Source organism: Hippocampus bargibanti, linkage group LG08 (assembly GCF_051943395.1).
Source record: "Hippocampus bargibanti isolate YZ-2025 linkage group LG08, ASM5194339v1, whole genome shotgun sequence".
NCBI lineage: Eukaryota > Metazoa > Chordata > Actinopteri > Syngnathiformes > Syngnathidae > Hippocampus > Hippocampus bargibanti.
The window spans coordinates 5707386-5721621 of NC_142741.1; the positions used below are offsets into that span (position 1 = coordinate 5707386).

The window sequence follows — 14236 nt, forward strand, 5'->3', positions numbered from 1 at the left end:
AGCCTTCTCTGCTGGCCTAAAAATATCTGAATCACAAGACTGTTTTTCGTATTTATAATAATAATACATTTCATTTATCAGCGCCTTTCAAAACTCTCAAGGTCACTTTACAGTCACAGGATCAGTTTTTCTGTGGGTGAGCAGCAGCAGCAGCCACATGCGCCAGCGTTCACTTAACCGGAAATAACTCAAACAGATAGAAAGAACGCTTGCTAGCTAATTGATAGCTAATAGCTAGCTATCTAGATAGCTAGTCAGCTAGATCGCAAATAGAGAGATAACTAGATAGCTGGCTAGCTATCTATTAGCTATCTAGCTGGCTTGATATTAGTTATATAGCTAACTATCTACGAGCTATATGGCTAGCTATTTACCTAGCTAGCTAGCTAGCTATTAGATATATAGCTACCTAGCTATCTATCTATTAGCTATCTAGCTAACTAGCTATTAGCTATCTAGCTCGCTATCTATTAGCTATATAGCTATCTAGCTATCTAGCTAGCTATCTATTTAGACTTTTTTAATATTATTATATAACAGATATTTTTTTTAATTAAAATTAAAATTAAAACTGTGTCAAATAGTTAACAATAGGTTCAAATGGAGTATATAATTAACAACAATATAATTATACCAATCAAATATCAGCCATCATTTGTGACCAGTATTCCAGAAATCGACCCGGACACCTTCACAATCAGTTCTGCAGGCCCTGGAGCATAAAAATCAATGGCAATGAAAGTGTTGCATGAACCAATCAGAGTTCGAGTTGGCAACCCAAGGCCTGCTGGAAGTCACTGACAACGTCAAAGTTTTCGTAAACTATGACTGCCTAATCACATGATTGGCTAGTCACTAGCCAATCATAGTATAATTAGCCGCTAGTGAAGAGCATACTAGCATACTATATCTGTCGTGAGCGACATAAGCAAATATATTGTTGCGTTGATTTAATCGCAGTTTTGTCCACCCACAATGGCTGAACGAGGAGAAGAAATGGATGAGGTTGCAGATTTACTATTCAAGACATTTTCAAGACGGATTTTTCAAGAACAAATGGACATCATTAAGAAAGGTTGGTCAGTTATTTCTTGGCTAATGGTACCATCTAGTGGACTTGTCGTAAATCACACAATTGTTCCAGTCTGAATTTATTCAGACATAGCACTACTGAAGGCCTAGCCATGAAATCCACGACCCGCCACTCTGCTCTTATCAACTTTATTATCTAAAACAATGCAAGCATTCGCTGTGACATGAAACAAACCCATGTCGTAAACTACTTCCTGTTTGCCGATGTGACCGCCCATTCTCTCAAGGTCACTTTACAGTTACAGGATAAGTTTTTCTGTGGGTGAGCAGCGGCAGCCACACGTGCCAGCGTTCACTCAACCCGAAAGTAACTCAAACAGATAGAAAGCTAGCTTGCTAGCTAATAGCTAATAGCTAGATAGCTAGATAGCTAGTCAGCTAGATCGCAAATAGAGAGCTAGTTAGATAGCTGGCTAGCTATCTATTAGATATCTGGCCAGCTATCTTTTAGCTATCTAGCTGGATCGCTATTAGAAACAAATCAGTGTCGTAAACTACTTCCTGTTAGCCGATGTTTTTGTGACCGTCCGTTCTCTCAAGGTTACTTTACAGTCACAGGATATGTTTTTCTGTGGGTGAGCAGCGGCAGCCATACGCACCAGCGTTCACTCAACCCGAAAGTAACTCAAACAGATAGAAAGCTAGCTTGCTAGCTAATAGCTAGCTAAATAGATAGCTAGTCAGCTAGATCGCAAATAGAGAGTTAGCTAAATAGCTGGCTAGCTCTCTATTAGGGATGTGGCTAGCTATCTGTTAGCTATCTAGCTGGCTAGCTATTAGAAATAAACCCGTGTCGTAAACTACTTCCTGGTAGCCGACGGTTTTCAAAGTGACCGACCATTCTCTCAAGGTCACTTTACAGTCACAGGATAAGTTTTTCTGAGGGTGAGCACCGGCAGCCACACGCGCTAGCGTTCACTCAACCCGAAAGTAACTTAAACAGGTAGAAAGCTAGCTTGCTAGCTAATTGATAGCTAATAGCTAGCTAGACAGATAGCTAGTCAGGTAGATCGCAAATACAGAGCTAGATAGCTAGCTGGCTAGTTATCTATTGCTATCTATTAGCTATCTGGCTAGCTATCTGTTAGCTATCTAGCTATAAGAAACAAACCCGTGTTGTAAACTACTTCCTGTTAGCCTATGTTTTTCAAAGTGACCGCCCGTTCATCATTTTTTTTCAGGTTGAATCTTACAGGTGTGGCCACCTCGGCAACATCTTGAATACACGTACCTCAAGTCAAAAATTTCCCGCATTTTAGCCACCTAAAAATTGGCGCAATGTCATGACCCCGTCGCGAAGCGTCGCGCGTGACTTAGCTAGTCACAAAACAGCGTCCGTTCAGTTTGTATACATGATACCTCACTTTTGGATCCACAATGCGATTTAACCGTCATCCTATATGCCGAACAAAAGACGCTCATGTGGGTTTTTTTTTTCAAGGACTGGAAGCAAAAAAAGGAAAGGAGCAAAGGTGGGAGGTCAGAGAAGAGGGGAGGACCAGGGTTTTGTGGGTACGTACCGGGGAAAGCGGGGGTGGTCTGTCCGAGAGGGGAAAAGGGGGTTTGCTGCATAGCCAGCTGGTGGAGCTTGGTCAGCTGCTGAAGGGTTAGGAGGGAAAGTACAACTAACAGGTTACTCTTTACACCAACGGAATGTAGTCAACCAAAGAAGGAGGGATGGTGAGGAGAAGGGGGAAAACAACCAAGATAGTGGAAGGAGGGGGCGTCGGGAGGAAAAAAAGAATAGGACAGAAAAAGGAAAAGGCCACTTTTGGGCCACGGAGCTCTCGACGAGCCTCAAGTCTGATTGGTGTGCAAACGAACTTGAGAACTGCACTTGGCATAAACGCATTTACTCATGACGTTATTAGAGTTCCAAGCCTAAATCCGTTATCGTTCTAGTGCGGGCTACCGTGCTTGCTAGCTAACTCGATCGTTAGCTAGCTCAATCGCTAGCTAGCTCGATCACTAGATACTTTTGGAAGGCTTTTCCTTTTCTTTTCGTTATTGGAGTTCCAAGCCTAAATCCGAGTTATCGTTCTGGTGTGGTTTACCGAGCTTGCTAGCTAGCTCGATCATTAGCTAGCTCAATCGCTAGCTAGCTCGATCGCTAGATACTTTTGGAAGGCTTTTCCTTTTCTTTTCGTTATTGGAGTTCCAAGCCTAAGTCCGAGTTATCGTTCTGGGCTAGTGAGCTTACTAGCTAGCTAGATCGCTAGCTAGCTCGATCGCTAGATACTTTTGGAAGGCTTTTCCTTTTCTTTTCGTTATTGGAGTTCCAAGCCTAAATCCGAGTTATCGTTCTGGTGTGGTTTACCGAGCTTGCTAGCTAGCTCGATCATTAGCTAGCTCAATCGCTAGCTAGCTCGATCGCTAGATACTTTTGGAAGGCTTTTCCTTTTCTTTTCGTTATTGGAGTTCCAAGCCTAAATCCGAGTTATCGTTCTGGGCTAGTGAGCTTACTAGCTAGCTAGATCGCTAGCTAGCTCGATCGCTAGCTTGCTCGATCACTAGATACTATTTAAAGGCTTATCCTTTTTTTGTTATTGGAGTTCCAAGCCTGAGTCGATTATCATTCTGGTGCGAGCTTGCGAGCTAGCTCGATCGTTAGCCTTATCCTTTTCTTTTCGTGATTGGAGTTCCAAGCCTAAATCCGAGTTATTTGTTCTGGTGGGGGCTAGCGAGCTTGCTAGCTCGATCGTTAGCTAGCTCAATCGCTAGCTTGGTCAATCACTAGCTTGCTCGATCACTAGATACTATTGGAAGGCTTATCCTTTTCTTTTCGTGATTGGAGTTCCAAGCCTAAGTCCGAGTTATCGTTCTGGTGCGGGCTAGCAAGCTTGCTAGCTATATCAATTGCTAGCTAGCTTGCTAGCTAGTAATTGAGATAAATGAGCATAGAATTTCACAAGTTTGATTAGCTTTCGCGGGGCAAATAAACTAATGTGGCGGGCCAGATTTTGCCCGCGGGTGTTGATTTTGACATCTGCGATGTAAAGCAACTAGCTGAATAGGAAGAGAGCAAGCTAGCTTGCTCGCTAGCTAGCTTGATAGATGAGCATGGAATTTCATAAGTTTGATATGCTTTCACGGGACTAATGAAATGATGTGGCGGGCCAGATTTTGCCCCCGGTCCTTGATTTTGACACCTGCGATGTAAGCCAACTAGGTGAATAGAAAGAGAGCAAGCTTGCTCGATCGCGAGCTTGATAGATGAGCATGGAGTTTCACAAGTTTGACACTTTGGTTATCTGAGAGGTTTGAATAAGGTCTTCAATTGACTTCAAATGTCAGAAATGAGGTGTCACATCCTCAATCTGATGGATTATTTCACATTTTTTATTCCAAGGAAAAGAATCAAAACTTACATCTGGATGCGGAATGGCATACTGTCCCTGAATTGTGTAGGCCTGTGGGGAAGAATGAAAAATTTTGGTGATAATTTTTACTTTTTTTTTTGTTTTGTTTGGTCTCTTACCTGGCCCCCCGAAAAGATGACTGGGGTGGTAGCAGGCTTTGGGCGATACGGAATGGTAGCACCTTTGGGCGGTGACTAGAACAAGAACGAGAGGAAAGTTTGACATTTATGTGTAACATTAAAGGCTTCCTGAAAACATTCCTGGATTTGAATGGCCGCAAGACTAGCATCCGACTTTTAACCGCTTGTGGGCCAAGTGACGCAACCAAGATGCAGGAGAACTCTGGAACTGCAAGACTCGTTTCAATGAATGACCAATAAATTTTGCTTCCATCCAAGATTTTAGATCTTAATAATAATAATAAATAATAATAATAATAATAATAATACATTTCATTTATAAGCTAGCTAGTTAATAGATAGCTAACTATCGAGAGCTAATAGCTATCCAGCTAGATAACCAGCTAGCTAGATAGATAGGTCGCTAGACAGCTAGCTAGATACCTAATAGATAGCTAGCTAGATAGTCAGATAGCTAGATAGCTAATAGATAGCTAGCAAGCTAGATAGCGAGATAGTAGTAGATAGGTGGCTCGACAGCCAACGAGCTAGATAGATAGATCGCTAGATAACTAATAGATAGCTAGCTAGATAGCTAGCGAGTTAGCTAAGATATAGCTATCTAGATAACCAGCTAGCTAGATAGCAAATAGACAGCAAATAGGTAGCTAAGATGGTGTTGCAACAGTCACAGCCATTTCAAACCGCCGTCTTGACCGTGGCAAAAATGCCGTTTCAGGGTACGTGTGCTGCACCGTATAGGCTGTCATGGCTTTCCTTAACTTATCTTACCTCTAGCATGACGACGCAAATCTGTTTAACACACTGGATGATGGCTTCCGGGGTCCCGGAGATTGTCACGGCGCGCTCTGTGGAATTGGGGAGCATGTCCCCCGCCACTTGGACCTGAGCCCCTGTGGACTGGAGATACCACATGGCCTCCTTAATGCTACACAATCGCTGCCATTCACAAATCTATTTTGGTATTGAAAAAATGACAGAGCGCCATTCCCAAATTTGTTCGGGTTTTGTTTTTTTTTTTTTCTTGCGTGGGTGCCGATAAGGCGCTGGTCAGACCTCTGGCAATGTTTTTTTTTTCACTTCCACGAGAAGGTAGCATTTCCCTTTTTTCCGAGTAAGCACTTTATTACAGCTTCGGGTGTTGTTAAAGCGCTATATAAGCCAATATGGATGTATTGTATTTTGTACATCCACCCCATTTCAAGCTCAATATACCTCAGCTTATGAACTTAATTGGTTCCCAGACAGTTTGTGTGAGGCGAAAAGTTCGCCTGCCAAACATTTATTTCCCATAAGAAACCATTAAAATGAGAATAATCCATTTCCAGGTCCCCATAAAACATAATTTTCGACGAAATAAGCCTGAAAACTACACAAAAGATACCTTATTTTATTTATAATAAATGCGCTACTGTATTGTAATTACAGTTTTACATTTAAATTACAGTTTTAAATAAAGTACTGTATAATAAAATTGTTTTATTGACCTTTGTGATGGTCGTTGATGTAGTGACCTCTTGATGATATCCGAGTGAAGTTGCCGTGCTTTCTTGGCAATAATACCCTCACTCACACTGTCCCATGCTAGCTGCTTTTCGTTCATCCAAATCAACAGAAGTTTTTCGACCTCTTCTATTGCCTGATACAGTTGTTTAGACAACACAGAAACACCCAGAGCCACACGTAGCAATAGTCCACTTAGCATACTGGTAGTGGGAAGCTAAGTCACACAAACGCACACCTCGTTGGTATTTTTCGATCATCTTCTTCTGCTCGACTGTCATTTTCTTTTGTGTCATCTTTGGCTTAACACTAGCCTGTGGTGGGTTCTTTTTCGGTCCCAAAAAAGCAAAAGTTTCCACTCGATAACAAAGCAGTGAGATGTTTGGTGTTCTTCTACCAAAAACTAGTCCACCAGCCATTGTGGCGGTCCGTGTGTTTCCTTAAAACTAGTTTGTATGCCAAGATTATATTCTCGCGAATTTAATGTTGGTGAGGCGAAAGGTTCGTAAAATAAAGTGTTCATAAACTGAGGTATCACTGTATTCTGTGGGTCTTGGAGTTTGAGTGACAATGACAAAAACCCTGGCACTGGAGTGGACACCTTTTTTGCACATCGTCTGTGAGTGAATGAGTTCATTAATAAACAAATAAATAAGCTTGCATTCATTCATCGACAATATTAGCATGTAAGCATAGTACGCTTCTGAAGCGGCTAGTCATCAAAAAGTTGTCATGCAGATTTTTCACATCAACATAGAGTGATACCTCGGTTTACGACCCCCTTGGCTTACGAAATTTTCGGTTTACGAACGTTACGTTTATGAAAATGTTACCTTGGCATGTGAACTATTTTTCGGGATACACACGGAGCTGCCACAATGAGTGATGTATCTTTCGCGAATAAGCCCGTTCTCCTAACAACAAAATGGCAGCCGACTGTTTTTGTCCTCTATTCCCCGCCCCCAGTCTTCAGTTAAAGCCACGTGATTCGTCAATAATGCAGCAATGAGGGGAGGTAGGGTTTACAGACAGACATAGAGAGTGAAGCACAGATAGAGATTGAAGCCGTTCTCCAAAAAGAAAATAGCTGCCGACTTTTTTTATCCTCTATTCCACGCCCCCAGTCTTTGGTTAAAGCCACGTGATTGGTCGAGAACGCAGCAGTGAGGGGAGGTGGTTTAAACATTAAAGAGACAGGCAGACGACAGTGAGAGAGTTTCAACTTTGATAGGTCAAAGGCAGAGTGTAGACAGCAAGATTAATATATGCCATCAATCAGGCTCCACAAACAACCCGCACAAGCCATCTGTACAGCTATCAACCCAGCTAAACAGAGCACAGTTGATGAGGAACTAGATAAAATTATCGCAGAGAAAGCACCTGCAAGGGATCAATACTCAAGATGGTAAAAGAAGAGGGTTACATTCTTCATCAAGTGTTAAATGCTGATGAAACCACTGTTGCGTAGTTTAAGGCTTAGAAAATAAGAAAGTAGGAAATTATATTTTATGCGGACCTGGGAACGGATTTTACTCATTGGTAATGGTTTCCTATGGGAAATTAATATTTGGTATACACACATTTCACCTTACACACTGTCTGGTAACCAATTAAGTTCATAAGCCAAGGTATAATTGTAGTTCAAATGAACTAATGAGCTAAATGTTCAGGGGTTCAAATTAAAGATTTTCCTCCTCACCTCTCTCATTTCTTTGATTTTGGAACCTCCTTTTCCGATGAGGGAGCCGCATTGGCTGGCTGGCACGACGAGCCGCAAGGTGACCGGAGGCTTGCTGGTCACCGGGCTGTTGCTCATGGAATTGATGATGTCCTAGAAACAACAATACACATTCTTTGTCTTTCAAGTTTGAAAACGCTTTTTGAGCTGCCAGTTTTGGGCCACGTCATACACACCTCCTCAAATTTGTAGGCGATCATGCCAAAAGCTTTGAAGATGGTGTCCGTTGGTCCGGTGATGGTGACGATCCTCTCCGGGCAGTTGCCTTCAGAGATGTTGATTCGCGCGCCGCTCTAGAAAAAAAGGGAGCGAATCACATCACCACCCATCAAGCGCAGAGGCACTGATAAAACATGGCCGACATGGCGTCCGCAAAATGGATGAGGAGGTCCGAGACGTCCAGTTGGGGTGGACTATTTCAAGATATGAAAAGAAATCAAAGCATTTATGAAAAAAAATGGCTACCTAGTCAGCTATCTACTTGCTATCTATTTGCTGTCTAGTTAGCTGGGTATCTAGCTAACTATCTATTAGTTATCTGGCTAACTAGCTCTCTAGCTAGCTATCTATTTGCTATATATTTGCTGTCTGTTAGCTATCTAGCTATCTGGCTATATAACTAACTATCTATTAGCTATCTGGCTCGCTATCTATCTAGCTAGCTATCTATTTCGTATCTATTTGCTGTATATTAGCATTCTATCTATCTAGGTGGCTATCTAGCTAACTATCTATTATCTAACTGGCTAGATAACTATCTATCTATTTGCTATGTATTTGCTGTCTATTAGCTATCCATCTAGCTGGCTATCTAGCTAACTATCTATTAGCTATCTGGATAGCTAGCGATCTATTTGCTGCCTATTAGCTATCTGTCTAGCTATCTGGCTAGCTCGCTATCTATTTGCTGTCTATTAGCCATCCATCTAGATAGCTGGGTATCTAACTAAATATCTATTAGATATCTGGCTAGCTAGCTAGCCAGCTTTGGGGGTATATATTTATATACAGTAAAGTCTCGTTATATCGATATCGGTTATATCGATATCGGTTATATCGATAGTACTGCTTATTACGATAATATTTCTATGAACGCAAGGAGAAAATTACATGCTGCAGGAGCGGATATACCGATAGTCCGTTTATATTGATATTTTTTCCGACTCCCGAGAATATCGATATAACAAGACTTTACTGTATATATATATATATATATATATATATATATATATATATATATATATATATATATATATATATATATATATATATATATATTTACAAACAATTAACGCACAACATTTTCATTTTAAAAAGATCAAAAGTGGGATTTATTTTATGTCATGGTAAAATGCAATTTTGATTTTGGTAAGAGGGGAAAAGCACTGGATGATATATTTTCCCCGTGTTCATGGGAATTTAATTGCATCTTTTAAATGGAATAAATTACATGTGCATTCTGAACGGCTTTGCTGAATTATATTAAAAAAATATATAATTAACTTTATTGCGCATTTATACATTTTACATCCCGCTGGTGCAAATGATCATCCTTTGGTAAAATGGCCGCTGAAATCATTTACGTGTGACAGCACGATTCGAACAATTTGTACATTTGTTGTGTCATTTACTAAATGAGGACAAAGCCAAACTCACCTCTTCGCGCATTTTTTTCACAGTTTCTCCTTTCTGGTGGAAATAAAAAAACAAAGTCGTGATATGTATCAAAAGGTCCAGGATGGACAATATGGAAAGGGTTAAAAAACAATGTACCTTTCCAATGATGCTTCCCACTTCCTAAAATAAAATAAAAAAAATTACAAAAAAACCACAAACGTGCCAATACGAACGGATTTACAAACAAGCAAAAAAGCACAGAAGCGGCTGGGGCAGCGTGTTAACACATTTTGCAGCGCCTTCCGAAGTGACCACAAAGCTTCGTGGAGGTCCAGTGTCACCTGACAGCCCGGCGCAGGTCGCCACGCTCCCCCGAGTCGATATTAATATTCATCAATTTGCCATCAGGTTACTTGTAAAGTTGCTAAACCTCAAGTCATTGACAATCTTTTTCTGATGCTGTTTTTTACCATACAAAAATCAAATAAATAAATAAATAAATAAATGAGAAATAAAATACAATAAAATAAACAAAAAAGAATGAATAAATAAATAAATAAATAAATAAACAAATAAATAAATAAATACATGAATTATTGGTGAATATAATATCATAAAATAAATAAACACACAAATAAATAATAAAAGAATAAATAAATAAATAAATAAACTGTATATAAAAGGAATTAAACAAAAGAATAAATAAATGAACAAATAAACTAATGAACAAACAAACAAATAAATAAATGAACGGTGAATACAATAAAATTAAATACAATAAAATAAATGAATAAATAAATAAATAAAGGAATGAATGAACGATCGAATGAACAAATAAATAAATAAACTGTAAATAAAAGAAAATAAATAAATAAACACACGTGAAAGAAAATGAAATGAAACAAAGAAATAAATACATGAATACATAAATAAAATAATGAATAAATGAATGATTGAACTAATAAATAAACAATGAATAAATAAATGGCAAATAAAATAACATGAATAACCAAATAAATACATAGGTACAGACATACATAAAAGAATGAATAAATAAACAAATAAACAAATAACCAAACAAGTAAATAAATAAATGGGAAATAAAATAAAATAAATACATAAACAAAAGAAAGAATACATGAACAAATGAATAAATAAATAAATAAATACATGTTGAATATCTACTACTCTTAATTTCACCATCAATCATAAAAAAAATGGAATGGAAAATGATTTGGATGTTTTTTTGGGTGGGCAGGGGGGCTGATGGGGAATCGCAAATATTGCTCTCAGTCGAATATATCGCACTTTTCACAAGACGCCAAAGCGGACAGCGGGCATTTGACCCCAAACCTCTACTTTTAACCTTTGTGCGCAAGCGCCTGCTGTTCCTTTCTTTCCTCCGTTACCCACTTATCGGCGTCGGCATGGAGTCTGCATATCGAGCACATCATTTGCATATTAAAAAGCTGCCAGAATGCTCTCGGTTCGACTTTTGCGGCATCTAGTAACTGACCTCATGGCAAAGACACTAAACTCCACGGTAAAACCCTCAAAATCCAAAATTATTGACTTAAAGGACAACCGTCACCATTTTTTTTTTTTGCTAACTGCCATCAGAAAAACGTTTTATAGCATCTAAAATACTCAAAACACGCAGGCTGATATTTTTAGTCAAATGCAAAACACCAATAAAAATTTGTTAAAGTGTCCCAAAACTACTTCAAAATGACCTCGGCGATGCCAAGTTTTCAGAAGGTCCCGCCCCCTTGTCCGTGACATCACGCCAGGACGTCTTGCCTTGCTCTAGAATCAAAAAAATGGCTTCAGATTCGGAGAAAATGCTTTCTTGTTACTCATCCAGTTATGAATATGATTCAAAGAGTTCTGAAGAGGAAAGCATAAATGTTTGCAATCGATTAAAGAAGTCCTCCTGTGTTAATTTGAGCCGCCAGGACTCCAATGTAGCGTCCCAGAAAATGCACAAGATGGCGCCCAAGCTCCCTTGGAAATGGGCTTATTTGTCTGCTGGGAATTTGTGTCAACTAGTATCAAATAGTAGTCTTGGTGCAACACACGATTCACCATCGCGTTATGTATGTGTTTTCCTTCTAATTTTGCCATCAAAACGGATCAACACGAAGTTTTCAGACCAAACAAAGTACCCAAAATGCATTGTGTGTCGCTTTCTCGGTCAGGGGCGTTCCCTCCGTGACGTCACGTAGTGCATCGTCATCAACTCGAAAACAAGACTTCCTGAATATTCAGCGTGAGTATTAAAACATAAAATATAGCTATATGCAGTGGAATCTTTGTAAAATAAGCTCAGTAGAAGTAATTTGAAGTTATTTTACAAATTATGGACACAACTTCTCCAAAGGCGTCGGTTGTCCTTTAAACAGGAGGTTGGCTATGGCTGATGAAAACATTTTCACTCGTAGTAGCAGCACTTCACACACCAATGAAATGTGGCGCACCCCCAACAAAGTACGGGTTCATGCGTTTCGCTTACTTTTCCATGCATGAGGAGTCGGATGGTGAGGGTGACGTTGAGGCCGCCCTCGGACTGGATTTGGTTGGCTTCCATGGCGAGACCGGATGTGACGTTCCTCAAAAGGAAATGGAATATCAAGGGATGCCAACCAGCTAGTCACCTGATAGAGAATGGACAGAAAAGAAGTGATCATATTTCAAAGTTTCATGCCGCGGAACACAAGGCCCACAATGGAAGCACATAAAAAAAAATCTAGGGTCAATCTGAGGTGAGCAGACACAGCCTGTTAAACTGTCATCTGTATGCAAATTAAGAAGACTATGTTTTACTCATGAAGTGTCTGAAATAACGTCTGCCCGGACACCCGGGGCGTGCAACTTTTACGTCGGGCGTACGACTTACAAAATGTCTTGGACCGGGTGGCCGACAACTTTTTTGAAAATAAATAAATAATAATAATAAAAAAAGAATCTTTTTCCAAATCAAATGTTTGCTTTTTTTTTAATAAAGCAAACGTTTGTACGAAGATTTTGAAATCGGAATAAATTATCTCGATTTCGAAATCTTTGTTTGGTTTGGAAATTTCGGAATTTCAGTTCGTTTGTCAATTTGCAGACTCGGCATGGCAGCCAATCAGAAGCCTGCTTCATGCTTCCGGACTTTCATGAGCGTTCTAAGGTCGGACATTTGCGTATCATTTTCCAAAGTAGACACACAGAACCTCAGCCTCAGAAGAAAGATTCAAAAGAAGCTAACAAAATTTATGACGCTACAAAATGTAAACATACATCATCCCGTCACTGTAAAGTGTCCTTGAGAGTTTTGAAAGGCGCTTAGAAATTAAATGTATGATGATGATGATGATGATGATGATGATGATTATTATTATTATTATTAAAAGCATCGTGGAAAGAGGAGTCCACGTGGCTTGTAGCAGATGACGCAATGCAAACGTTGCATTGTGCAACATATTTTATGTATAATGTACTATGGTATTATAATTAAAGAAATAAACCGTACTATATAATAAAGTAGTTTTATTTACCTTTGTGATGGTCGTTGATGGCTTGATGGAATGGAGTGGCCGATTTCATCAGCATGAAACACTTGATGAGGAACGTAACCTTCTTCTTTCACCATCTTGAGGAATGATCCCTTGTAGGTGCTTTCTCTGCGATAATTTTACCTAGTTCCTCATCAATTGTGTTCTGTTTAGTTGGGTTGATAGCTTTTTGCATCAAGTGTACAGGTGGCGTGTACGGGCTATTTGTGGAGCCTGATTGATGGGATATTTTAACCTTGCAGTCTACACTCTGCCTTTGAACTATCAAAGTTGAAACAAGTCCAAATTTCAGTTTTCTACCCCTTTGCTGGGTCCGGGAGGACAGTAATTTCATCTGTTCTATGTCCATTTATATGACACTGACTTTGACTTTTGTCACTCTGTCACTGTCGTCTGCCTGTCTCTTTAATGTTCAAACCACCTCCCCTCACTGCTGCGTTCTTGACCAATCACGTGGCTTTAACCGAAGACTGAGGGCGGGGAATAGAGGACAAAAAAAATGTCGGCAGCTATTTTCTTTTTTGGAGAATGGCTTCACTCTCTCTCTGTCTGTAACCCCCAACCACCCCTCACTGCTGTGTTCTTGACCAATCACGTGGCTTTAACCGACGACTGGGGGCAGGGAATAGAGGACCAAAACAAACCGGCTGCCATTTTCTTGTTAGAAGAACGGGCTCGTTCGCGAACAACACATCACTCATTGTGGCAGCTCCGTGTGTATCCCGTTCGTATGCCAAGGTAAAATTTTCATACATTTAACTTTTGTAAACCAAAATGTTTGTAAGCCAAGGGGTTCTTAAACCAAGGTATCACTGTATTTGGCAATAAAGATGATTTTGATTTTCGCTTCCTCTATTTATAAGAGACCTTGGACTGAAAACCTGAAACTCAACAGGACAGCTGCGTGGTTAGCCTAGTCGCGAATTAGCATTTTGTCCGTCTGTGAAATGACAAGAAATCTGGTTCGTTGGAAGGAGGAAGGTTCTTGACTGCACAACAAATCTCAACCCGATGACGCTACTCACCGGATGTTGTGAAGGTGATGTTTTCCGAGGTCATAAAGGACAACAGAGTCACCCCAACAATGATGGATCCATCAGCTGGTGCCCTTCTTCTTCTTCTCAAGTCGATGAGCAGCCCATGTTGACGCCCGTCACCTGGAAACACACAAATGTTTTGCTTGACTTTCATTGTTTTATTCCCCGAATTAGCGAGCTAAAGAGCAAATTG

The 14236-nt window shown here is 40.0% G+C and overlaps 1 protein-coding gene across 5 annotated transcripts in view; it reads right to left on the bottom strand.

Annotated features, from left to right (window-relative positions):
* The window catches only part of LOC148894424 (poly(rC)-binding protein 3-like), a 42043-nt gene that overhangs the window by 15222 nt on the left and 12585 nt on the right, over window positions 1-14236 (bottom strand). For 3 of the 5 annotated variants that reach the window (XR_016115756.1, XM_089002478.1, XM_089002476.1), the window contains exons 2-11: window positions 14032-14163; window positions 11962-12103; window positions 9606-9629; window positions 9489-9521; window positions 8009-8125; window positions 7794-7925; window positions 5363-5491; window positions 4571-4645; window positions 4461-4502; window positions 2613-2691 (exon numbers count right to left, since the gene is read on the bottom strand). Coding sequence is in view for 3 of the 5 variants with exons in the window: in XM_089002478.1 (XP_088858604.1) it covers window positions 2613-2691; window positions 4461-4502; window positions 4571-4645; window positions 5363-5491; window positions 7794-7925; window positions 8009-8125; window positions 9489-9521; window positions 9606-9629; window positions 11962-12036 (706 nt within the window). In the remaining 2 variants the exon portion in view is untranslated. The remainder of the gene's footprint in view (window positions 1-2612; window positions 2692-4460; window positions 4503-4570; window positions 4646-5362; window positions 5492-7793; window positions 7926-8008; window positions 8126-9488; window positions 9522-9605; window positions 9630-11961; window positions 12104-14031; window positions 14164-14236) is intronic. The other 2 variants (XR_016115757.1, XM_089002477.1) reach the window with 1 other exon arrangement.